Source organism: Pinus tabuliformis, chromosome 1_2, assembly GCF_031772625.1.
Source record: "Pinus tabuliformis cultivar Carrire ecotype Pingquan chromosome 1_2, CPIR1, whole genome shotgun sequence".
NCBI classification, from domain to species: Eukaryota; Viridiplantae; Streptophyta; class Pinopsida; order Pinales; family Pinaceae; genus Pinus; species Pinus tabuliformis.
Window position 1 is genome coordinate 799,114,536 of NC_142298.1, and position 26,847 is coordinate 799,141,382.

The window sequence follows — 26,847 nt, forward strand, 5'->3', positions numbered from 1 at the left end:
AATACAAAAACTACAAATCTTTTCCATTTTTTTAACTAAAATTTAATTAAAAAACTACAAATCTTTTCCACGCTTTCTTATATTATATTTTATTAAAAAAATACAGTTTTAAACAAATCATTGTAACATTTCCAAATTATTAAAATAATAATTTGATAAGGCCAAGTGCACGCAAATTCACTCGAAACCAAAATAAATGTCAAAGTGCATGCACCTTCCAACCCTGTAGAGTGCATGCCATATCAAACTCTCACGTCTATTTTGGTAAATACGTCCTAAGGTCACTTGCTATTTTAAGCAAATTAAAATGATCTGATGCTGCAAATTGGAAGAGCTGCATCTTGTGCTTTGGATTCCCGATTTCCCGAGCATTGATGCTGCAAATTGGAAGAGCTGCATCTTGTGCTTTGGATTCCCGATTTCCCGAGCATTCAACGCAGAACACCAGCACTGTCAAATTCAAGTGCTTCCCAGATATCAAATATGACGATGCCGACCCTTCCCATTGCGGAGAAAGTAGATCATGTCATGGAGATGTTTGGAGATGTCCGAAATGATCAATATTACTGGCTCAGAGACGACTCTAGATCGAACCCCAAAGTCCTCTCCCATTTACAGCAAGAAAACGTCTATACCAACGCAGTTATGGATGGTAATAACAGCATTCGTGTTTATTGATCGAACTTAAACTTGGGGAGTTTTTATTTTCAAGAGAATATGCTATTCTGTCATTCTGTCAATGGGCTTATGTATTATTATCATTTTGTCAATGTGTTACTTTTATGTCGTTCTTTTTAGTTTTCTATCATGAACGTCAATATAAACATAACTCCAGGTTTGTTAGGCAAATGCATTCTCCGCATGAATTGGGATGTCAGCTGACCATTAAACATTTCCACAAAACTTTGTCTGCATTTTGTTTTCCCATTCGGAGGCTTTGTTTATTTCATTTTGATTAGTTCCACATGGTCATCCCTATAGGATTGGAGCTCTCGAACCCATTTGAGGTTATTTGATGTGTAATTTAATGTTTGTGTCCAACCCAATTGAAGTGGTCACGGGTGTTGAAATCTGTCATGTTGTCAAGAGCAAAAATACAGAATATGTGTTTGTAGTGAAGCGGTTTATGTCCTGCACTACGATGCAAACCATACACGCAGAAATATTATAAACTTTTATTACTCATTTCTGCATATCCATTCATTCTACAACAATTGTATTTATATGAATAATAAGGAATTGCTTGAACCAAGAAAGATTGGTTCATATCCTCCATTCTTAGAAAATATGAAATCCAGTCACTTAAATATCTCTAACTATCCCCAAAACTACTCAACTCCTCCCACTATTTGCTTAGTAGAAACAACCTCGTCCCTTGGTAGATCAATTTAGTAAATTCTAGATCCTATCACAACTTGGGAAAATAAATTTAAATGATGCTCCTGCATAAGAGTACGAGGGAACGAAATTATTTTATGGACTCCTGTCCATAAAGTCTTCATTGTTGTTAACTTCACTCGGAAGTCTGAAATATTTTTCTCCTAGATCCTGAGGTCTATTTTTTGGATGTATATGTGCTTTACTTCTCATTTGTGCTTTAGTGTTTTCGTCTAGAAACTTGATTTCTTCTTGAAATTGATCAAACATAATAATATCTTTATATAACTAAAGTATTTTCATGATTTATTTTTTCAGTTTTCATCTTCAATATGATATTGTCTTCTTTGATTACACCCACACATGAAGCAAACATGTTAAAGAGAAAAAATTGTTCGTTAGGCTTTTTAAGCCCACCCTTAGCCATCAAAATGATTGCCATGTATATAATTGCCATGATGACTTGAACGAAAATTGTCTACTTATTCTTTTGCCTTTTCTTCCTTTCTTCCACATATGTACTATTAAATTTGGCAACTAGGGCCAAACTTCACTTTGGACAGCTCATATGAGACAGCTGATATTGTTATTGGATTCCTCTCTCCAAGAGGTGTAGGATTGATCTAAAGATCATCCCATTCTGACATGTACAAATGGAATTATGAATTTATTTTGATTATGGACAAATTGTCAAAGTCGGTCAGCCATCTAATTTGCACCCTCAAGCCCACAACGTTGTATATAAATACAAGGAGCCTCCTCCTCATTTTGGCATCTCATCTCACACTCATTCTTCTCTCTCCTTCATTGATTGGGTACGAATTTCAGAAGCATCTCTCCACATGTGCGAAGAAGAGAAGGGTTTTATGTCCCTGCAGCGTTGACTGAAGTTGTAGAAGGGCTGTTTTGAGGTGTGTTGACCTGTTTTGACTACGGTTTTGTGTGAGGGATCTCTGTTTGGGTAGGCTGCATTTCTGGGCACAGAAATCTAGGCTATTTGACCATTGTTTGACCAACATTGACTGCTGAAGGATTCTCTGCAACATTGACTTTTGTTGACCAGATTTGACTGGACTTTTTCAAACTGTTTTTGGGCTGATTTGACTAGTTGTTGGAGACTGAGTTGACCAAGTTAGATTGAGCTGTTTTGGAGGTCATAATCTGCCCTGTTGACCAGCGTTGACTTTCTAGTTAGGGCTTTTTGTTACGGCTATTTGACTGGTCAGATTTCACTTTGATTGGGCAAGTGAAAATTGTATATTGTACTCTCTCTCTCTGCTCTATTTTTGAAGAATTATAAGAATAATTGATCAAGGGTTTTTCCACATTGGGGTTTGTCCCTGGGTGGTGCCATATCTTGTGTCCTCTTGTCTTGTCTTCTACTGTTATTGTTTATCTTCTATCTACATTTTACTATCATGTTGATGTGATTGCTAAACTGGATATTGACACTGTGCTAATAAGAAAATTGAAGTAAAATTTCTCTTACGCATAGAACATACCATTGTTATCTAAAATTAACATGGTATCGAAGTTGTAGTGAAGACAAGGCCTAAGCAAGAGTGAGAAGAGCAATCACTAAGAGGAGCAATCACTAATCAAGGACAAGAGTCATTGGCCTGCACATCCTACTTCAATTCTGATGACAAGCTTCATGATACGTCTGATTATCATGCATGGAAGATGTCTCTTGATTTGACTTTAGAAGAGCAAGATGTTATGGATTATGTGCAGGGAAAGATTTCGGAACCTCCTTCAAAGGCACCGACTACTGCTAAGACAAAGTACAAGAAAGGTGAAGTCAAAGCCAAGAAGATCATTAGGGATTCTATTCTTAAGAATTTAGTTGCTTGTATCTCAGATTTGAACACATCAAAGGAGATATATGACAGGTTGGTTGGCATGTTCAAATCTAGCAATGCAAACCAACTTCTTTTCCTCAAGAACAAGTTGAAGGATATAAAGAAGGGAAGAAATGAAGACATTCAATCCTACTCCATGAGGATTATTGAGATAAAAAATGATTTTCTTTCAATTGAAGAAGCTATTGCTGATAGGGAGCTTACTCTCATTTCCCTTGGAGGACTCCCTCATGAATGACACATGTTCAACACCACTATTCTTAACAATGACAGAATTCCAAGTTTCGAAGAATTGTTGACTAGATGTTCTCAAGAAGAAACAAGGATGATGGAACTAGATATGCCTTCAAATAGGAATGATCCTACTGCATTCTTCGCTCATGCTAAAAAGAAGAACAATGCAGGTTCAAACAAGCCATGTCAAGGAAGGTCGGGTTTCAAAAATGAAAGGAATGGAAGATGCTTCATTTGTAACAAGTTTGACCACTATGCTAGGGAGTGTCCTAATAGAAGGGATACATCTCGTGATGATGACAACCATAACAACAACAATTTCGGGGCAACAACAATCAAATGAATGGCAGATTCAACAATCGAGGAAAAAGGAATGCTCCCGCTCCTCATGAAGGAAATGGTCACCCTCCCAAGAGATCAAGAAGCACCAGGTATGATGAATCTAATGTTCTTGATAACAAGAAAAAATAATTTTATCTTATATCTGCCCTCTCTACTGCATCTCATTTGAACACTTTGGGATATTGGTTGATTGATAGTGGTGCCTCAAGGCAGTTCACAAGGTATAAGGAAGCTCTTTCAAATCTGATTGAAAATGATATAAATTTGGAAATTATCCTTGGAGACAATGCCATCTATCTTGTGAAGGGAGTTGGGAATGTTACTTTTCAATTGAATCAAGGTAACACCATTCATCTACAAGAAGTACTATATGTACCTGATCTAAAGTAGAACCTGGTATCTATTTCGACGATGGAGGACAAAGGATTCAAGGTGGCATTCATCGATGGAAAGGTATGTGTGTGGAATAAAAATTTTAAAGATGCAATTATACTTGGATTCAAGGTCAATAGCGTATATCAAGTTGGAGGAAGTCCATTGGGAGCTATATCTTGCGACACATCACTTCAATCTGAATTATGGCACCAGCTGTTTGCTCATCTACATTATAAGGATCTACCCGATGTGAGGAAGATGGTGACAGGTATGCCTGAATTTAAAGTATAACATGAAGGTGTTTGTCAGGGGTGTGCCAAAGGAAAGCATACAAGGGGACCATTCCCCTCAAGTGATAGAAAGACTATCGACATATTGCAATTTGTTCATTTTGATCTATCTGGTATGATGCCCGTGAACTCATTGGGAGGATATTTATTATGCTATCTTTATGGATGATTTCTCTCGCAAGACTTGGAAATATTTCTTGAAAAAGAACGACGAAGTATTTTCATGGTTTCGTTCTTTCAAAGCTTTGGTTGAAAATCAAACCGGGAAGAAGATCAAAATATTAAGGACCGATAATGGAACCGAATATGAATCAAATGAGTTCATTAATTATTGTAGAGAAGCTGGCATTAAGAGGGAGACTACTACCGCATATGATCTTGACCAAAATGGTGTTGCTGAAAGGAAGAACCGTTCTATCGTAGAAGCCACTCGTGCCATGCTTCATGATCAAAGCCTTCTGAAGTTCTTATGGGTCGAAGTTGCAAACACCATCGTGTATGTTCAAAATAGATGCCCTCATCAAGCATTGGACTCCAAAACTCCCGAAGAAGTTTTCACCAGTAAGAAACCTGATGTTTCTCACTTTAGAATTTTTGGTAGTCTCGTATATTTTCATGTGCTGAAAGAAAAGAGAAGCAAATTGGATGCTTCTGGGAAGAAAGGAACATTTGTGGGCTACAATGAAACTTCTAAGGCATATAGAATCTATGTGCCTGGTCAAAGAGAAGTGGAGATAAGTCATGATGTCACCTTTGATGAGGATGTTGCCCTTGGGAAGATTAGTAACCTTCCTCTTCCAAGGAAGGACAAAGAAGCAGATTCAGGAAAGTAGGGAGAACCGCAGGATGAGCCGATGCCCGATGTTGAAGGACCAATGGATCCCGTTGATCCACCCCCTCATGAGCCCTCCTCCTAAAAAAGGAGACCCTCGTGGTTTAGGGAGACTCTTGAAGATTCCGAGAGACATGTTGTGCCTAAGGGGACATTTCGTAAAAGCAAGAAGCCGAATAGGTACCAAGGGTACTTAACTATAATGAGCACTATTGTTCAATCTGAGCTTGGCACGTTCGAAGAAGATGTGGAGCACCAAGTTTTTAAGGATGCTATGAATGAAGAGTATGAGTCGATTATGAAGAATGATGTCTGGGATGTGGTCCCTAGACCCAAGGACAAATCTGTTGTCACCTTGAAATGGCTCTACAAGATCAAGCATGGAGCTGATGGAAGTGCTAAAATATTCAAGGCTAGATTTGTTGCTCAAGGCTTCTCTCAAAAGGAAGGTGTAGATTATGATGAGATATTTGCTCCAGTTGCCCGCTACACCATCATCCATTCGATTATAGCCCTTGTTTCCTTGCAAGGATGGAATCTACACAAGATAGATGTCAAGACTGCCTTCTTGCATGGTTCACTTAAGGAGGAAGTCTATGTAGAACAACCTGAGGGGTTCGAAATTCAAGATCGCCAGACACATGTATGTACATTAAGGAAAGCCCTCTATGGGTTGAAGCAAGCTCCCCGAGCTTGGTATGAGAGGATCGACAACTATCTGATGAAACTGGAGTTTACAAGAAGTGAAGTTGATCTGAACCTTTATTTTAAGGTTGAGAATGATAGACCTCTCATCTTAGTACTCTATGTGGACGATCTCTTTCTGGCAGGTGCAGACCCTCTTGTTCATCAATATAAGAGGGAGTTTGCTTTCGAATTTGAGATGAAGGATCTAGGATTGATGCATTACTTCCTAGGGTTGGAGGTCTGGCAAAAGCCAGGTGAGATTTTCCTTTCTCAAGGAAAATATATTGTGAAGATACTTGAAAGATTTGGGATGGTGGATTGTAAGTCCGTGACTACTCCAATGGAACTTAACTTCAAGAAGTTATGTGGAAGTGTTGCTGGGTTCGATTTGGGAAATCCTTTTAAGTATCGTCAACTCGTGGGGGCCCTAATATTCTTGGTGAAATCCCATTCGGACATATGTTTTGCAGTGAATACATTGAGTCATTTTAAGGTCGAGCCTCATCGCATACATTGGATTGCTACCAAGAATCTCTTGAGATATCTTCGGGGCACAATCACTTATGGATTGAGATACACTATTGGGAATGTGAGGCTCCATGGTTACTCTTATGCAAACTAGGCTGGCAGTGTGGTGGATCATAAAATCACAACTGGATGTTGCTTCTCTCTAGGTTTTGCTTCGATATCATGGATGAGCAGGAAGCAAAAGTCGGTTGCCTTGAGCACCGCTGAGGCTGAATACATTGCTTGTTTAGTTGAGGAAGCTCTTTAGTGAGCTATTTGGACATGTGCTGGATACCACCGTGATCTTCTGCGACAACCAGAGTGGGATTCGTCTTTCTGAGAATCCCGTGTTTCATGACTGCTCCAAGCATATTGATATCAGGTACCACTTTATCCGGGATATGGTACAACGGGGAGCAATAAGGCTCCAACAAATTGGGAATGATGATCAGGCCGTCGATATTCTTATGAAGCCCCTGGGAAAGGTCAAATTCTTAACCTTCTGTGAATGAATTGGAGTCGTGGAGAGACCCTCTTATGAGGGTACCGTATGAGATGGATGTTGAGCTCTAGGAGCTCCCGGGGGCTTGGGGTACTTCTTGGAGCGATCAACGACCATAGGGTGAGTGGTTCACCTTCCCCTAATGATGCGCGATGTACATGGTGAGTGGTTCACCTCAGTGTTGGGAAAATCGAGATTTTATCGCGATAACATCGAAAAATTGCGATTTTTTCATTTTCCTGATAATATCACGTGATTAATTCAGTGATTTTTTCATTTTGAAAAAATCGGGATTAAATCCCAATTTTTTAGGATTTTTTTTTTGCCGATTTGTTGATGAAGAGGAGGAGGAGGAGGAGGAGCAACAAGAGGAGGAGGTGACACAACCTACCCAGGCTCTACCCCTATCACCAGTAGAGGATGTGGTTTACCTCCTGTAGCTCCTAGTTCTTCAACTTCTAGAGCACAACAGAGTCCACTGCCAACTCCACCGGCATCTACATCTAGAGGGAAAGCTATTGCATTTTCTCGCAAGAGGGGCAGAGGAAATCAATAGTATTAGTTATTTGGTTCATTTCATTGTATATGACATTATGACTCATGATATGAGATACATTATTATATTTTTTGTTGATATTTTGAGGCTGAGTTGGGACTCAGGAGTCAAAACTGCCTATGCAGGACATGATTCACTGTTATGTGTGATGTAGCACTAGAAATGATATTAAACATCTTATATATTATTTCTTTTATCATATTTATGTGTCAATGTATTTATTTTATGTTGTAGATGCTTTAGATATTAAAAAAAATTGAAAAAAAATGAATATTTTTGTATTTTACGATTTTTTCCCGATTTTTACGATTTTTTCTTATTTTTTTACGATTTTTTCCCCTTGCCGAATTAATCTCGATAACGATTTTCGCAACATTGGTTCACCTTCCCCTGTGATACCCCATGTTGAGATATGCATAGGTTGAGTGGTTCACCTTCTCCTATGGCATATGAGCAGGATGAGTGGTTCACCTTCTCCTGCCGACACATCCTACCGATGTAGTCTGGGACTCATGGGAAGTACTTTTTATCTGGCCAATGAGTAGGGAAGTGAGGATAGGGACCATAGTACTACCGATGGATGCATCGTGTACTACCATACTCCCTATGCTAGGATGTTGATATTGATCTGGGATCAATGGAAACTGACTTCGGGTCAGTTAAGAGTGGTATGACACACTCTCTATTATTGGAGACTAATTTCAGGTCAGTGGAGAATGGTATGACACATTCTCGATCATTTCTTCTTTCTTCATAGTTCAACAGAGCAAAGCAGAGACAGGGATGGTATAGATTGTCAAACAATTTGGCAAGTGAAGTTCTCTCTAGTTGAGAGGGAGTGTTAAATTTGGCAACTACGGCTAAACTTCACCTTGGACAGCTCATAGGCAACTGATATTTTTATTGGATTCCTCTCTCCAAGAGGTGTATGATTGATTAAAGATCATTCCATTATGACATGTACAAAGGAATTATGAATTTATTTTGATTATGGACAAATTGTCAAGGTCGGCCAGTCATCTAATTGCACCCTCAAGCCCACAACATTGCATATAAATACAAGGAGCCTCCTCCTCATTTTGACATCTGATCTCACACTCATTCTTCTCTCCTTCATTGATTAGGTACGAATTTCAGAAGCAGCTCTCCACACGTGTGAAGAAGAGGGGTTTTTTGTCCCTGCATTAACTAGCGTTGACTGAAGTTGCAGAAGGATTTTTTGACTTGCGTTGACCTGTTTTGACTACAGTTTTGTGTGAGGGATCTCTTTTTGGATAGGCTGCATTTTTGGGCACAAAAATCGAGGTTGTTTGACCAGCATTGACTATTGAAGGTTTTGCTGCAACATTAACTTTTGTTGACCAGATTTGACTAGACTTTTTTGGACTGTTTTTGGGCTGATTTGACTAGCTGTTGGAGGCGGAGTTGACTGAGTTTGACCGAGCTGTTTTGGAGGTCATAATCTGCCCTATTGACCAACGTTGACTTTCTGGTTAGGGCTTTCTGTTACTACTGTTTGACTGGTCAGATTTCACTTTGATTGGGCAAGTGAAAATTGTATATTGTACTCTCTCTCTGCTCTACTTCTGAAGAATTATAAGAAGAATCGATCAAGGATTTCCCCACATTGGGGTTTTTCCTTTACTAGTGCCATATCTTGTATCCTCTTGTCTTGGCTTGTCTACTACTGTTATTGTTTATGTTCTATCTGCATTTTACTATCATGTTGATGTGATTGCTAAACTGGATATTGATATTGGGCTAATAAGAAAATTGAAGTAAAATTGCTCTTAAGCATAGAACATACCATTGTTATCTAAAATCAACATGTACGGTCCACTACCTCATTTTGTACATCATATGCATGAAATTGTACTTGTATTGCTTGTTTTTGCTTCTCCTTTCAGAGATCCCCAATTACTTTCTCTTCCACAACCTGCTCACAATAATATTTACTCATATTGTTTTCAACATCAATTTGAGGTTTTCACACAAAAACCCCTTGTTTATGTTGCCGCAAAATATAGCATTCCATGTGAGGGGACTCATTGGGCGAGACTAGATGATCAAAGTGGATATTAGTGGTCACCCACCTATTCCACCTAGATTTCCAGTTGGTTTCATCTGTTTTCTTGATTATAACAAAATTTACTATTTTTAACAATTTTTTAGGTCCTGAACTTTTGGAGCTGTTTTGACCCCCTAAATGGCATTTTTTTGAGGTCCATAGTAGGCCCATAGCCATAGGCAAGGGCTTGAGACAAATCCTGTAGTACTTGGAGAGATCTTTCCAAGAAGGTATCGTACGCGCCAAATGGAGATCATATGACCAAGTTACGACCCGGGGAAGTTGGATGCCCAACTAACCCCAATGGGACCCACAAACTCTTGGCGTTCCATCTCCTGGGGTTAGGGTTTTGGTGTTTAGGGTTTTCCCTTATTGTTCAATAATAAAAAAACCCTTGAGCCTCATTGTAACACAATTCAGAGAAATGTAGCCGCCACATCTCTTCTCAGAGATAAGCTACCATTGCCCAAGTTAGTTTATTTCTCTTTTGTATGTAAGTATATTTCAGTTCTTTGATATTAATGAAATGAAGTTTTGTTTTTGCTGCACCTCGGTGTTTATGTTTGTATCTGTATTCTGTAGTGTTTATGTATAAGTATGAATCAGTGGTATTAGAGTAGTCTTCTCTTTCTCTGTTTTTCTTTGCATGTCCCCAATGAGGTCGGAGTATAAGCAGTTAGGGCTCGAACTGGTTGAACCTTTGCAAGACCAACCTTGCAAACCCTAACGACCTGCCATGGCATAAGAAAAGAAAGATGAGGGAGCAGGAGATCTTTTCAAAACATTGCTCGAGGAAGCCCTCGAGCGAGAAAGGAACGAGATGATGGATAACTATGCCCAGATCCTTCGGTGGCTACCCACAGGAGACGCTTCTTCATCTAGTAGCCACTTTGGAGGAACCACCTCCATTTAAGGTACAAGTAAACTTTGACATTCCCATATTTGAAGGCCAGATAGATGCAGATGTCGTAGATAGATGGTTAAATCTATTGGAAGGATACATTTCGGTTCATGACTTTTCCAATTAGGAAAATATTGCTTTTGTACTCCTCAAAGTTGCCCCCCATGTCAAGGATTGGTGGGAAAACCTACTGTGAATAGAAGAACAAGAGTGAACCCTCACTATTTTCAGCCGCACCCACCTGGAATTCTTTCTGAGACACCATCAAGGAACAATATTACCCTGTCGGGAGCTATGAAGATAAATACATAAAGTGTACCACGCTACGACCGGGAAGGGACCAAGACATGCCAGAGTTCACAAATATTTTTCATACCCTTCGCACGAAGTTGGGTATCAAGGATTTTGAACGGAATTTGGTACTCAAGTACCGTGACTATCTACACAGGTACATCCAGGACGAGATGGAGTTCCTGGACATCTCCTCGCTTGGCGCCGCCTATTGATATGTTGTCAAGATCGAGCATAAATTTAAACAAAAGAAGAGAGAGTTTGGATTTGCGAATCTAAAAGGGAAAGATGCTTGCAAACCGCAGAACAAAGGACAAAGGCAAGGCAGGGGAACCCAGGACTGTGAAAATTCCAAATTGGAATCCTATTGCAGCAATTAGAAATTATTCTCCTAATTGTTAATTTAATTTTAACAATTTATTTGTTGTTTGCTATGGCAAATATTGAATAAATCACATTTCAACCTACATAAATAAAATGGCAGAAGAATAAACGTTGGTAGAAATGCTAGCACACACACATAAAATAACACAATTGTTTTTGGACAAAAGTCCCCGAAAAAACCCAACTTGGGAAAACCGATGCAGCAGATGAGGGTTTTATTATTATGCAGCAATCAAAATAATCCGAGTATAATCTGGATGCCAAATATTGGAAAAAATCTAGTGAGGAATTTTCCTAACTCCACAGGCAAATCAAGGCTCTAAGTGCAGCTCCAAGTGAGCTGTCCAAACTGCCTCTGCACAGGTTCTGTGTCACCCTAGCGCAATCCCTTTTGTGCTCTATCTGAATCAGCCTCTCCTCAAGCCATCTAGTCTGTTGTTGTCTAGGAAAATGTCTCTCCTGGCCCTATAGAACCTCTATCTAGCTTCTGGAACTGAAACTCGGCTTTCCCCAACATAATCGAAACTGCCTCTAGAGACTACTACGTTGCCCCAATGTCAGCCTCTCTGTGGCTCTTCTGGCTCTGTGCAAATGCACTCACCGGATCTGAAAATCTTCGTCTGACTTCACTGTATCTGCCCCTCTTACTACTTTGATTTTTGGCTCTCTCTCCAACAACTGACTGCTGCTACTCTGGAAATCGATCTACTCACGAAATGAAACCTCTCAAGTGTGTTCTCCATCACCACATCGACCTCCTCTTATAATCATTTGTTGGAGCACCAATGTCCAAGATTAAAACATAATCGATGTCTAGGATCATCTTTGGATCGATCCGAGTGACTTTCTAGATGATTCATGCCTTGACTTAATTACTACTGATTAATTAACCATATTCCCTAAGTTTAGGCTTCGAAAATATTTAAAAACTGGTTAATAATCTAATTAAGTCATTTTTAGGCGGAATTTCTAGAAGTCTCATGTATTATAGCCTCTCCACCAAATTTCATGGCTAGAACACATCCGATGCTACGAAAAAATGACACTCCCTCTTAGCGAGGAATGTGTTATAGTGCTACTGCACACCCTGTAGCAACACCTATTCTGCATCATCTCCTATCACGTTGCTGATATCTGGCCATACTACCCACCAACCACTGCGGAACTCTGATATTTGTTGCATTTGTGCTGTAGGTGACCCTGCTGAACTACTGCCAACACTGCATCTGCACTACAACTCCCTCTCATCTGTTGCTGCTGCAACTGCAACATCTACAACTGAAAAGCATCGAAAATACTTAATCAACTGTGATCAGTATAATGCATCTATCACCCGAGTCTCTGAATGCTACTAGTATCTGCACTGTCACTGAAGAATCTGCGCTATTGCTGACTCTGCACTATGCCAATTGTACTGTTGTTGACTCTTCACTGTGCCAATTGCACCACTGCCAACTCTGCACTGTGCTCCCCAACATCTGACTGCTACTAGTCTCTGGAACTGTCACTCGATCTCTGATTGCATCAACTGCCAATGATCCATCCTACTACTGAAAACTGTGGGCACCCGTAGCAAGGTATTGATCCATGAGGTGAACTCCTCAAGGATCCTGCCCATTTGTAGTACTCTGGGGCCATAGCACCAAATCTCCTCACCTCACTCCTGGAGGTATATCAACAAACATGGCGAAGTCTTCCTCCAACCTGGGGGAATGCTTATCAATCTCTGCTGAAGCTGCCTGCTGGTCCTACTTCTCCTCCTTGTCCTTCTTCTTGAGAGGATACTGGGTACTGTAGTGACCAAGCTCACCACATCTGAAGTACTTGACCTTCAACAAGTCATTCCTTTTCCTCTGCTCCCCCTGCCCCTGACTAGGACCCTTAGAAGCGAGGACCACATTCTTCTCCTCCTTGACCTGCTTCAACAACTGACAATTAGTCCCAAACCTCCTGAATCCTAGTGTGGAAGGGGTTTATGACTTCCCCCTTCTTCATTTGGATGGTCCTCAACTTCTCCTTGAGGTACATCTTCTGCTGCTCAAAAGTATCCCGATACAACGTGGCGAGAGAATTCCACATCTGTTTGGCAGTATCTTTGCCAGCTATATGTGAAACAACATGATCCCGGACTCCATCTAGGATAAGTCGTTTTGCCCGTGCCATCTCCTTTTTCTACTCCTTCAGCTGATCTGCATCTCAGGGAATTGTTGTGACTGCAACAATATATGCTTTCAGGCCAAACTCATCTAGAAGGAAGCCCAATCCAACCTATCCTGATCACGAAGCCTAGCAGTGGCCATCTTAACAAAATGTTGAAAATATCCTCTTTCCTTCTACTCAACTGCTGCTCTGCTATTCACACTCCCTTCTGGAGTGAGAAGATCTGCTCACAACGACTGTTGATCTGCAAGGAAAAATCAAACTTCTTGAGACTAGAAGTTCCTTGATGAAAATTTTCCCTCTATGTGTGCTCTTCTTCCTTCCACCCAACGCTGGCTCTGCTCTAGCGTACGATGCAAAACTTTTGTGTCCAGCTAGAGATATGCTCAACAAAAAAATCTGAGTTGCTCCCTCTACCTCTGGAATCACTTGATTTGGAAAGATTGAATTTTTCTATCCCACTCAGAAAAATCGAACCTCCACAAGTAATTCAGCCTCTTGGTAGAATCACTGCGTTGCCCTTGGGAATTTCGGCCTGCTGCCGACAATGAGTAGCGAAATTCCTTTTCTCTTTGCCTCTGCAAACAAAACACCTGCCCTTCTTTCCTCTCTTAGATCCAGGCTTTCCATGGAAATGACCTTTAGACCTTGCATTATTTCTCCTTTTGGCATGAGCGGAGAATGCAGTGGGGTTGCTTCTAATAGAAGGCATTTCTTGCTCCACCATTCTTGTTTCTTCTTGAATGCATCTCGACATCAATTCTTCAAACCTTGGAATTCGATCATTGTTGAGTATAGTGGTTCTAAATACATACCACTCAGGTGGGAGTCCTCCAAGGGTGGTGAGAGTAAGTTCCCTGTCAAGAATGACTTCTCTAATCGAAAGTAGATCATTCTTGATCTTAGTGATCCTTAAGAAGTAGGATTGAATATCCTCGTCCTTGCCCTTCTTAATATCTTTCAACTTATTCTTGAGAAATAGAATTTGATTAGCATTACTAACCTTGAACATGTTGATCAACCTGTCGTAGATCTCCTTGGAGGTCTTCAATTCGGAGATGTAGGCCACCAGACGCTTGTCAATGGAATCCCTGATAATCTTCTTTGCTTTGACTTCAACCCTATTGTACTTGGTCTTCGCAGCAGCTAGTGCATTTGAAAGAGGCTCAGGGATTTTACCTTGCACATAATCCATCATTTCTTGTTCTTCCAAGGTCAAATCAATAGACATCTTCCATCCATGACAGTCAAATTTATCATGGAGCTTGTCTTTAGCCGGGAAGTGGGATCAGGAACCCATTGAGCCTTTTGTCCTTGTCCAACTGTTTTTGGTGATTTCTCTTTCACTCTTGCTTGGGCTTTGTCTTCACCTCAGCTCTGATTCCATGTTAATTTTAGGAAAAATGGTATGTTCTATGCTTTAGAGCAATTTTACTTCAATTTCTTTAATAGCCCAGTATCAATATTCAAATTAGCAATCACTTCAACATGATAGTAAAATGCAGATAGAACATAAATATAAACAGTAGAAGACAAGCCAAGACAAGAGGACACAAGATGTGGCACCAGCCAGGGACAAACCCCAATGTGGGGAAACCCTTGATCAAATGAGGCTAAGGAATTATGTATTTATAGCAAACATGGAGGATGAATAGACGTGACTGTTGGGCTTCTGAGCCTACATAAGTTTGTTGGCCGACCTTGACAATTTGTCCATAATCAAAATAAATTCATAATTTCATTTGTACATGTCGGAATCAGATGATCTTTAGATCAATCCTACACCTCTCGGAGAGAGGAATTCATGAAAAATATCAGTTTTCATAAATAAGATGACCCATGTGGAGTTTGGCCCTAGTTGCCAATTTTAACACTCCCTCTCAACTAGGGAGAACTCCATCTGCTAATCCATTTGCCAATATGTGCTATCTCTGCCATCAATGCACTGCTCTGCACTGCTCTGCTCTGCTCTACTGAACTATGAAGAAGAAGAAGTGATCGAGAAGTGTGAAGATGAGTGTGTCCAAATGAGGCTAAGGCATCATGTATTTATAGCAAACGTTGACGATTAATAGACGTGACTGTTGGGCTTCTGAGCCTACATAAGTTTGCTGGCTGACCTTGATAATTTGTCCATAATCAAAATAAATTCATAACTTCATTTGTACATGTCGGAATTAGATGATCTCTAGATCAATCCTACACCTCTCAGAGAGAGGAATCCAAGAAAAATATCAGTTGTCATAAATAAGATGACCCATGTGGAGTTTGGCCCTAGTTGCCAATTTTAACACTCCCTCTCAACTAGGGAGAACTCCATCTACTAATCCATCTGCCAATCTATACTATCTCTGCCATCAAGGCACTACTCTGCACTACTGAACTTTGAAGAAGAAGAAGTGATTGAGAATGTATCATACCATTCTCTACTAACCCGAAGTCAGTCCCAAATAAAAGAGAGTGTCTCATACTATTCTTACTGACCTGAAGTCAGTTCCAATCAAAAGAGAGTGTCTCATATCACTCTTATTGACCCGAAGTCAGTTCCATTGATCCCAGATCAATATCGGTCATCCTAACTAACATAGTGAGTACAATAGTACACGATGCATCCATCGGTAGTACTATGGTCCCTATCCTCATGTCCCTACTCATTGGCCAAATGAGAGGTACTTCCCATGAGTCCCAGACTGCATGGATAGGATGTCTCAGTAGGAGAAGGATGAACCACTCATCTTGCCTACATGTCGCCGAGGGGTATCATAGGGGAAGGCTGAACCACTCACCTTGAACATGCTGATCAACCTACTGTAGATCTCCTTGGAGGTCTTCAATTCAGAGATGTAGGCCACCAAAAGCTTGTCAATGGAATCCCTAATAATCTTCTTTGCTTTGAATTTAGCCCTATTGTACTCGGTCTTTGCAGCAGCCGGTGCATTTGAAGGAGGCTCAGAGATTTTAACCTGCACATAATCCATCACTTCTTGTTCTTCCAAGGTCAAATCAAGAGACGTCTTCCATCCATGATAGTCAGATTTATCATGGAGCTTGTCTTTAGTTGGGAAGTGGGATGAGGAACCCATTGAGCCTTTTTCCTTGTCCAACTGTCTTTGGTGACTGCTCTTTCACTCTTGCTTGGGCTTTGTCTTCACCTTAGCTCTGATTCCATGTTAATTTTAGGCAAAATGGTATGTTCTATGCTTTAGAGCAATTTTACTTCAATTTCTTTAATAGCCCAGTATCAATATTCAGATTAGCAATCACATCAACATGATAGTAAAAGGCAGATAGAACATAAATATAAAAAATAGAATACAAGCCAATTTTAACACTCCCTCTCAACTAGGGAGAACTCCATCTGCTAATCCATCTGCCAATCTGTACTATCTCTGCCATCAATGCACTGCTCTGCTTTGCTGAACTATGAAGAAGAAAAAGTGATAGAGAAGTGTCAAGATGAGTGTGTCCAAATAAGATGACCCATGTGGAGTTTGGACCTAGTTGCCAATTTTAACACTCCCTCTCCCTTCACGGGATAGGTGGCATCATCTCCAAGGATGATCTCCAAGTTTTTCTCCTTTTCTATCAGATTAGAGAGGGCTTCCTTGTATCTGGTGAAGTGCCTTGAGGCACCACTATAAATCAACCAATTTCCCAAAGTGTCCAGAGCAGAGGCAGTGGAGAGGGTCGATATAAAATAGTACACTTTTTGCTTATTGTTAATAACATTGGATTCTTCATACCTGGAGTTCTTGATTTCTTGGAGGGTCGACCATTTCCTTGATGTCCCGCATTCCTTTTTCCCTTGCCATTAGACCTGCCATTCCTTTGATCGTTGTTGTTGAAGCTGCCCTTGGAATGATTGTGATCATAATCATGTGATGTGGCCTTTCTATTTGGAGACTCCCTTGCATAGTGGCCAAACTTATTGAAAACAAAGCACCTGCCCTTCCTCCCTTACATCTAGGCTTTCCATGGAAATGAGCTTTAGACCTTGCACTATTTCTCCTTTTGTCTTGAAATTTCGGCCTCCTGAAATTTCGCTCTCCTGAAATTTCGGCCTCCTGAAATTTCGCTCTCTTGAAATTTCGAACGTGTGGAGGGTGAGAGGCCCATAAATCCACACCCAATCAATGAGGAGAGAGAGAGAGAAGTGTGAAGATGAGTGTGTCCAAATGAGGCTAAGGCATCATGTATTTAATAGAAAATGTTGAGGATGAATAAACGTGACTGGTGGGCTTCTGAGCCTACATAAGTTTGTTGGCCGACCTTGACAATTTGTCCATAATCAAAATAAATTCATAACTTCATTTGTATATGTCGGAATCAGATGATCTGTAGATCAATCCTACACCTCTCGGAGAGAGGAATCCAAGAAAAATATCGGTTGTCATAAATAATATGACCCATGTGGAGTTTGGTCCTAGTTGCCAATTTTAACAATCTAGCTCTTAAGCTCAAATCTAATTGACTTGAACTCTTGTAAGAAGATCACGTCAATTGGAATCATTGCAATACACCTCTAACAAACTTCTTGCAATTGGGAATTGTCATCTCTCACATATTCCATGACAATAAGGAGAGCTTATTTCCAACAGGAGATGAAGTCCTAAACTAAAATATTAGTTAGCCATTCAAAAGCCCTAAGCATTTGACGATTTTGTGAGTGAATCATCTCATATAGTATTCCATTTGCTGCTAAGGACTTAGATCACTAATTGGCTTGTCCATGTGAGTGGAGGAGGAATTCCTCTTTCACTTCCGAAACTTGACTTGTTGACCATGCTTAATCCCCATACTAGTAGATCCCTCATGCACAATAGTTCCATTGCTTTTAAGAATTGAAACCCAAAGTAAATGTGGTTGTCCCACCACGAAGGATGCATTAGAAACCAATGATTGAACTCCCTAACCACTAGAAGGCTAGGCAACACTAGCTCCATAAATAGAAGAACCACTTGCACTTGAACCCAATCCACCAAAGCTTAACTACCAAGACCACCATTGGGACAACCAAGTGTGGTGTCGCCTGCTTTTGAACCTGTACTACCACTTGAGGAGCCATTTCCTCTGACACTTGTACCCCTTGAAGAGCCAACACCACTAACACTTTGCTTCAAGGTCTTAGAGAAACCCCTTGCCCCTATGCATTGGTAAGAAGGTGTTGCACCTGCTCCCATACTCCTCGATCTTGGGGTATGAAGTGAGTAGTGCTACATCAAATGATCCTGAGCTTGGTAGGAAAAGGAGGCATTTAGTAGGTTGAGATACCAAACTTCTATTATTTGACTCCATCAATAGTGCAGAATAAAATGAAAGGGGGAAGCTTCCACTTCAAGTCGACCTCCACACACATGTGTTAGTTATGAATGAATTATGTTAGCCATTATGGATGATAACTTACCAAACTAGAGGGGAAACAAATCAACAAATGGGTGCATATCCATTGGAAGGATAGGGAATTCTAACCAATAGGATAATTTGTTTGTCCACTAGATTCTTATTTAAAATACGCCCTCCATTATTAAGCATAAGCAAGGGAACTAGAAATGTTCTAAGTATCATGCTGTAACACTTGGCGAGTTGCAACATTTGACTTAAACAAAACATAGACAAATTTTAAACGCAAACCCCAATAAAAGTTTAAGGATACACCCTTGGACACCTAGCTCAATAGATACTAGCAACTGAAAGCATCTTTATCCAGCATGTGACATAGAAAGAACAAAATGACTCCTTGAGCTTCCAAATGCATGCGCTCCTAATACTACTTGTTGTTAGTAAGGAATATGTTGAAGTTATTAAAATCTAGAGGGGGTGGAACATCAGTATGAATAAATGACTAAGAGGGGATCTTGGTCTACTTGGACATGGGCACTACATGAGGTTGCACTATGTTGGAATGAATTCAACTTTCATTAAGAATGATATACATATAAATACAACATTTATATTGTTGGATTCAACTTCCAAGGTTTCTTGGACTTCTAGTAACTATTCACCATAACCCTAACAGATTGAGTGTCCAACATTCCCCCCCTTAATCCGAAGGGGTATATATGAGTCCAAGAAGAGAGATAAAGTGCAGAAAATCATAGTAGCCAATGGCTGATATGCTCTCTGAAATGGTGGTTAGAAGACCACAAACCAAATGAGGTAGAATGTGTTTTAACGAAGACCACAAAGTAAATAAGTTAGGAGAATTCGAGGTGTCTATCAGTGGTGGTTTAAGGCTGACCACCAAATCTGGAACTAAAGCTCGAAGTGGTGCTTGGAGCAATTCCAAATTTGGCTAGAAGTTGAAGTCTTCTACTGGTAGAAGTGCTCCTTGATAATGGTTTGAAGATGACCACAAACTAGTGTCAGTTTGAGGATGACTGCAAATTGATGTAGCAGAAACCAAAGTCTTCTGCAGGTGGTGGTTTAAGGCAAGCCACCAACCAAAAAGCATGCTCATGGAGCATGAATCTATCACTGAGTACAACTTTGAATTTGGTTATGGCCGACTCTAGCTCTAGGCTCTAGCAACTAGCTCTGGTTCAAGCTTTGGCTCATGCTCACTTGATAAATCTTCGAAGCAAGTAGTTGACCATCAATTCCCCCTTTATCAGATACAAGGTGAGAAGATGAAGAAATATCAACTGCAAGACGTCTCAATACTTGAGAACAAATTCCGTGATATGACTGATATATCTTCTTCACTGTTGAAGACCATTTCCAAGAAGTGATTCCTCCAAGGTAAATCTTCATTCTTGCAAGGCCCTTGTTTCTGGAGCATCTGTTTGAATGATGAGTGTACCTACCACAATGCTCACAAGGGTGAAGATCAAAGCACTGATCTTTCACATGGCCAACTCGATCACAATGTTGGCATTTGACAATTTGTGGTTGTGGAACAAGAGCAAGTGAAGATAAATCATCTTGAATAAACCCAACACTTTGAAATTGGATGGGCTTGGAATAGTCTAGAATATGAAAGGAAACATCCTTGTCATATCCATGACTAGTTCTTTTCCTATTGTTAACAACTTCTTCCTAAGGTCTATTGATGGGCTTGGGAAGTGCAGGTTGAACCTTTACATTTTTATGCAAATCTGCTCCTGAAATGACCTCACAAATCTTATTAATATTTGACTGCTAATGGGAGTCACATTCAAAAAAGGAGTTGTTCTGAACAAGAACTAGTTCAAAATCATGACTCTTATGTTGCAGTTCATCTCGTTGGAACCGAGATTCGAGTAGTAGAAAATCAATCTCATCTTGTGAATTTTGCAAACAGGTTTGAATGTCAAAGAGAGTGTCCTTGCTGATTTTTACTATGTAATGCGCAATGGATATTATCAGTGCATTTAGTAACTCTAATACTCCATCAATTCGGGCTATTTTACAATAACTCAAGCTTAGAAGATTAAGGGTGTCGGCTTCAACCAAAAATGCATCCGTTTACAATGCAATTTAACAAATAAAAGATAGATGGAATGTTGGAATTTCTAAGTCTAACATGTTAGAAACCCTTCATGCACTTTACTGATTTATTCCTACCTACTTGTTCTGTTAATTAACAAGTTATTTACCATGTAAATATTGGAAATAAATACAAGTACATGCTCAACACATTACAGATCATCAACTGAAGGAAACCGGAACAAGCACACAAGTGACACCATTGTTTTTGGACTAATGTCCTTGGAAAAACCCAATGTGGGAAAACTGGTGCAACTATCTGAGGGTTTAATTTATTAAGCAGTTTCATAATACAATCTGGGTGCCAAATCTAGCTCACCCAATAGAGAAAAAATTTCGGCAGTAGTACTTCTCTACTCGGAAGCAGATATTCTGGTTGAAACCCCGGTTAAACACTCCGACAGCTCCACAGCTCCAATCTGCCCCAAGAAACCCCCAAGTCAGCCTCTAGGGACTGCGTCAGCCTCTCTTTGGCCCAACGTTAGCCCAGCGTCACTCTGGCTTGGCCTGCCTCAGCCTCTGGAGGCACTACATTAGTCCTCTAGCCCTCTGCATCATCCACGCTGGCCCTCTAAGGCACTACACAGCTCCTGGCTGCCTCTGCATGAGCCCTAGCTGGCTCTATGTGAACCCTTGGCTGATTCTGCATCCCTCTCTCTAGCTACAAAGCTGATCCTCAAGGTGCTATCTCTGCCTCTCTGCTTCTGTATTCACTACCCCTCAGCTGCAATTCTGATCACTCTCTCAACTTTCTCAGCAAACCCAACCCCAAAAAGTCGAAATCTTGATCTCTTGGTGTGTTCTCCAAGTGACCCTCAAGCCTCCTCTTATACTTTTCTCGTTGACAAATCAACGGCCGAGATTAAGTCCCTAATCAACGACTAAGATTAGATCTGGCTTGATCCATGACTTTTGGACCATTCTAACATAGTTTTATATTAATTCACATTAATATTTTATTTTCCCTAAGTTTAGACTTAGGGACTCCATTAAAAATATTAATTATTTTAATATATCCCAAACTGTTTAGAATTTTCCCAAACGCTTTCTGGGTATTGGAGATCTCATGTGCCTTAGCCTCTCCACCAATTTTCATGGCTAGAGCACATCTGATGCTACCCAAATCAACATGGAACCCAAATGTTAGATAAAAGAAAATTTCCAATCAGAAATTTGTTGTTAAAACTAACAACTAAAATATAGAAATTGAGAAGCCTCCAATAGGTAGGACCAACCTTTGAAATAAGGCACCATTCTCATATAAGTAAAGGCATGACCACTATATAATCTAGGTTCCATAATCCCTACATGACTTGTGATCCTACGACAATCTGCATGCTTGATGATCACTTCAGGGCCCGGGCATATTCACTAGCTAGATAGCGATGTTTGTCAATGGGCTAATAAAATATTAGTAGAAATTGAAAACTAGGTTTCTTTCCATCTTTTTATTTGTTCTTGTAAGTTCTGAATCTCGTTATAGTATTTGCAAATACAAAATATAATACAATAAAGCAAACATGAACAACAGAAAGTACAACATTTCATTGCACCTTATAGATCGATTTTTCATAATGATCCTTTAAACAAAAGTACATACTTCAGATGTACACATCAAGCGATGTTCATTCTTCTAGTATATATCCATCAAAGTCTGCCAACGAAGACTGTCTTCTTGGTTGTTTTATAATGCCATCATAGTCTTCTTCAAAGGCTTCAATCCTTCAGCTCTACGTCTTAAAAAACTTTCTCAATCTTTGATCCTTACAATTGTAGTAGCTTCCTACAACAATAGTGATATAGAGACAGGAAATGCCTCACAAGCAATTGTCATATACCTTAATAATCCTTATTGCTGTAGCAGCCTATCAATATCCAACAAAATTCTGTTATGAGTATCTTCCACAGATCTGAGATAAAGACAGATTGACCGAGCTTCTTCCCAAGTAATTGTCTGAGGCCTTGAAAGGTATCCAAAGTCTGCTGTCCGAATTATGGCAGGACTGTTTTCTGTCCCAAAGTCTGCACTTCTTCCATAAAAACCAAGGCACAAGAGTCTGCAATCTGTCCACAGGAGACTGTTCTTCAAAGAATGTCTATCCAAGCCACACAAGATTGTCAAACAGTGATCCGTGCTTCTCCAAAAGGTGAAACAGGTCCTGAGATAAAGAGATATTTATTACAAATAATCCTCCAAAGGTGGCTGTCACAAGTTCTGTTCTTCTGTCCTTAAGTCCAAGCTCTTTAAGAATATTTTAATCACTGAAAATGCCCAAACTGTGATCTTAAAACATCCTCCTCGACCTCCTAGCTGTTTTGTCCCTTTTCTCTGTGTTTTCACTGAAATTACTTGAGGAAAACAGAGGTCCGAGCCTCTCTTTATATACCCTTTCCATCCTTGAAATGAACAGTCACGTCCTCTATTTGGAGGCCGACTTGTGTAGGCTGCTCAGGTCGGCTCCATGTCTAGATTTAATAAATTAAATTAAAAAATTCATAACTTTCAAAGCGCTTGGAGTTTCGGGCTGTGTAATAGCTCATTGGAAAGGAAAAACTATGCTCTAAAAGATGGTCTAGGTCTCATAATGAGATTCTGCCTCTAAGGAGGTGAAAAATAATTTTTAATGTGACTGGTCATTATTTTGTGCAGAAATGATTAGGACAATATGGGCTTCTTCTTTGTCACCAAGTGTTTTTAAGTGAGGTCTCCACTTGTTATGTCTTTAATCATCATGTCATCAAGTATCTCCAATTCCTTCATTTTCCATGTCATCAAATGTAATGTCACCATATATGAACAATAGGCATCTAGGACAAGACTTATTCTTCAAGGCTTGACATCTTCATTCATGGTATTCTTGTCAAACAAGAGTCTTGACTATCATTAGCCATCTCAAGAATATTGACATCTCGGTCAATGCCATATTGACATCAATGACAACCTAGATTAACAATCTCCCCCTTTGTCATTGATGGCAATATTCTTGTGCTTCCAACATTCTCTCCCCCTTTGACATCAATGGCAAACGGGGTGCCCAAGTACTCCCCCTGTCAAGCTGCTTCTTTTCTTCAAAAAGTAGTTCTTCATAGGTACGTTACTCCCCCTGTCATGGTGCTCTTCTTTCTGGCAATGTGATCCATGATAGATGTATTTCTTCATGTGATGAACCAACTCCCCCTGCCTGCATAAACTCTTCTAGCTCATGAAAACTTGTTGTCTTGTAAACAAGTGGAAGAAGTATTCAACAATAGTTCATTGGATAGATAAGAGATCATGTTCTTCAATGGAGTGTTCCTGAGAGATGATCTATGAATGTCCAGATATGACTCATCAAGGTTTTCATAGGATCCATCCATGAATAGCTTTTGCAAGAATGCCTAATCATCATAAGCTCCCCCTAACTATATGCATGATCTTCCTTTTGGTAGAGTCTCCCCATAAAATGCTTAGATTGTCGAAGATCAAGTCAACAACATGTGTTGTTGGCTAGAGAGTTCAGGAGATTTTTGAATTGTATTTGCTTCCTTCTCCATACTTGTGTAACTTTCTTCTTTGGCATGGTTCTAGCTTGTGTAGGAGCCCAAGTCAAGTTACAATCACATGCCATATGACCAATGTTATGACACTTGAAGCATTCTATGTTGTTCATGAATAAGAATTCATGATTTCTTGCAAAATTGCTTCTCGGAGATTGACAGGGACCATAATATTTATCTTTGTGATATGCCCTACAATCTTTTGCCATGTGTCCAAAGTTTGTACAAGCATAACAATAACCAAGAAATAAACTTTGGTACATGGGAGATGGAGATTTCCTTGATGTACTTTTGAAGCCTTTCTGCCTTGGGATTCCTTGATAATATTCATCGCCTTTTGTATTCTTGACATCATCTGCAAGTCTTCTTGGAGCAGGATTTCGTCCATTGTTGTCTTTACTCTTCTCTTTGCTTTTGTTGGAACTGGGAGCATCATTATTTCCACCAGACTTCCTCATGTCCTTGTTGTTTGATCTTTGAAGTATGGTCACCCTTGCTTGAGGATTCGCCTTCATAGCCAAGACCTGATTTATCAAATGGAGACCTTTGATGATTGAGCATGTCATCCAATGCTTGAGAGCTCTTCAAGGTTTTGTCCATTCCTTCAACCTTTTTCCTGACGGAGACAATCTCTTCTTCCAATTTTTCACAGTCATTATTCCTTTTAGCTAGTTATTTTATTCTTCCTTGATACGAGTAGCTTCATTTTCTTCTATTTTAAGGGAGATGATATCTGATTTCATTTTGAAAATTTCTTCATTTTCCTTAGCTAGACTGCTCTCCATTTCTTCCTTGATCCTTGTAGCTTTACATGTTTCGGCCTTGAGAAGGTTGATGTTGGATTTTAGTTTGAATATTTCTTCATCCTTGGCTTTTAGTTGGCATGTCATGGTGTTTCTCTCCTTTTCTGCTTCATCAACCTGTCCTTCTATGATTGCCAATGCTTCCATTGTCTTCTCAGCTCCTTGTGCTAGCTTTCTTGCTTCTTCTAGTTGAGATTTAAGAGAGGAGACCTCTACCTTGTATTGACCAATCTCTTCTTCAAGTTTATTCAAGCTCTTATGCCTTTGTTCAAGGTGGCTTGACAAGGTATCTTCCTGTTTCTTTGCCTTATCCAATTGATTTGTCATGGATATGACTTCTTCATGATGCTTTCTCTTGTTTTGATGAAATTCTTCCTTAATCTTGGCGAGCTCCTCATCTCTTTCTTGTACTTGAAGCTTGACAAGGTCAACTTCCTTTCTTATCTTGTCCTAGTCACCAATTTGCGCTTTCTTCTTAAGTTCCTCATTTTCCTTTTTCAATTTGTTAATCTCTTCCGTGGTAGCCATAAGCTTAGTGAGGAGATCTTCTTCAAAATATTTTTCATTCTCTTCATCTTCTAGGTCTTCTTTAGCCTTGATGTTATCACTCTTATCTTCAGCTTCCTTGATGGGCTCTAGATTTCCTTCTTGTTTTCCATCATTTTCTTGACTAGAGATCATTGTCAACGCTCCTTTTGAGTGAAGATCGTGAAGTTTATCCCATATGCCTTTTGCTGACGAACATTTTTCAAAATTGGCCTTCATAGAATCAAGTAGCCCATTCAAGATTGCTTTCATTGCTCTTGTATTATGTTCCTTGGATTCTCCATCCATCATGCTATCAGCAATCACCGATTTCTAGACTTCAATGCCTTGAGTCTTTAAGAAATTCCTCATTCTTGCCTCCCATATATCAAAGTTTCCATTGAACAATGGAGCCTTCACAAATTGATTGACTTCAATTTCGGTGGTTGAGGGAGACACAACTTTAGGAGGATTGGAGACTTTCTTCCTTGGCTTCGCCATTTGTGTTCTAATGATCAACCTTCAAGCTGTTAAGCTTTGAGTGAAGGTACTGGCTCTAATACCAATTGTTGGAAATACTGAGAGGGGGGTGAATCAATATTTCTTTTCAATTGTTATTTTTACCAGTTAGATCACTTATATTTAGAACACAAAATGAACAATAAGAATAAATGCTTTTATTAATTTCTTCTTTACAATAAATCAAGTACAATATATGTAGGGCTCCAACCCTAGATGAAGACATTGATCTTCAATCTCCCAGGCTCCAACCTGTATTTGCCAAGCACTGACTTGGACTTCCAAGGCTCCAACCTTGTCAATTTTGAGGCACCAACCCCAAGGGCTCCAACCCTATATCCGGTTCAGGCTCCAACCTGGTTTCTTGAGGACTTTGATCCTCTAGGGCTCCAACCCTATCTTCCTAGGCACCAATCCTATCTTTTCGAGGCTGCAAACCTTCGTTTACTTTGTCAAGATGTATTTTGTTATACTTCATGGCTCCCAATGTCTTCTTCAATGAGCCTTGTCTATCTTCGTCTTCACTGTAGTCTCCATGTTATGTTATCAATGACAACCTTGATCTTTTCACATGAAGGTGTCCCCGCTGTCCTTCATGGTACCCAAACAAAATCTCCAAGGTCACCTCATG

General features: G+C 39.9%; 1 protein-coding gene across 1 annotated transcript in view; it reads left to right on the top strand.

Moving 5' to 3' along the window:
• The first annotated feature begins 274 nt into the window (after positions 1–274).
• LOC149208310 (uncharacterized) overlaps positions 275–26,847 on the top strand; it is a 161,631-nt gene continuing 135,058 nt past the window's right edge. The window contains exon 1 of the mRNA XM_089394050.1: positions 275–652. Coding sequence (XP_089250176.1) covers positions 484–652 — 169 coding nt within the window. The 5' untranslated portion in view covers positions 275–483. The remainder of the gene's footprint in view (positions 653–26,847) is intronic.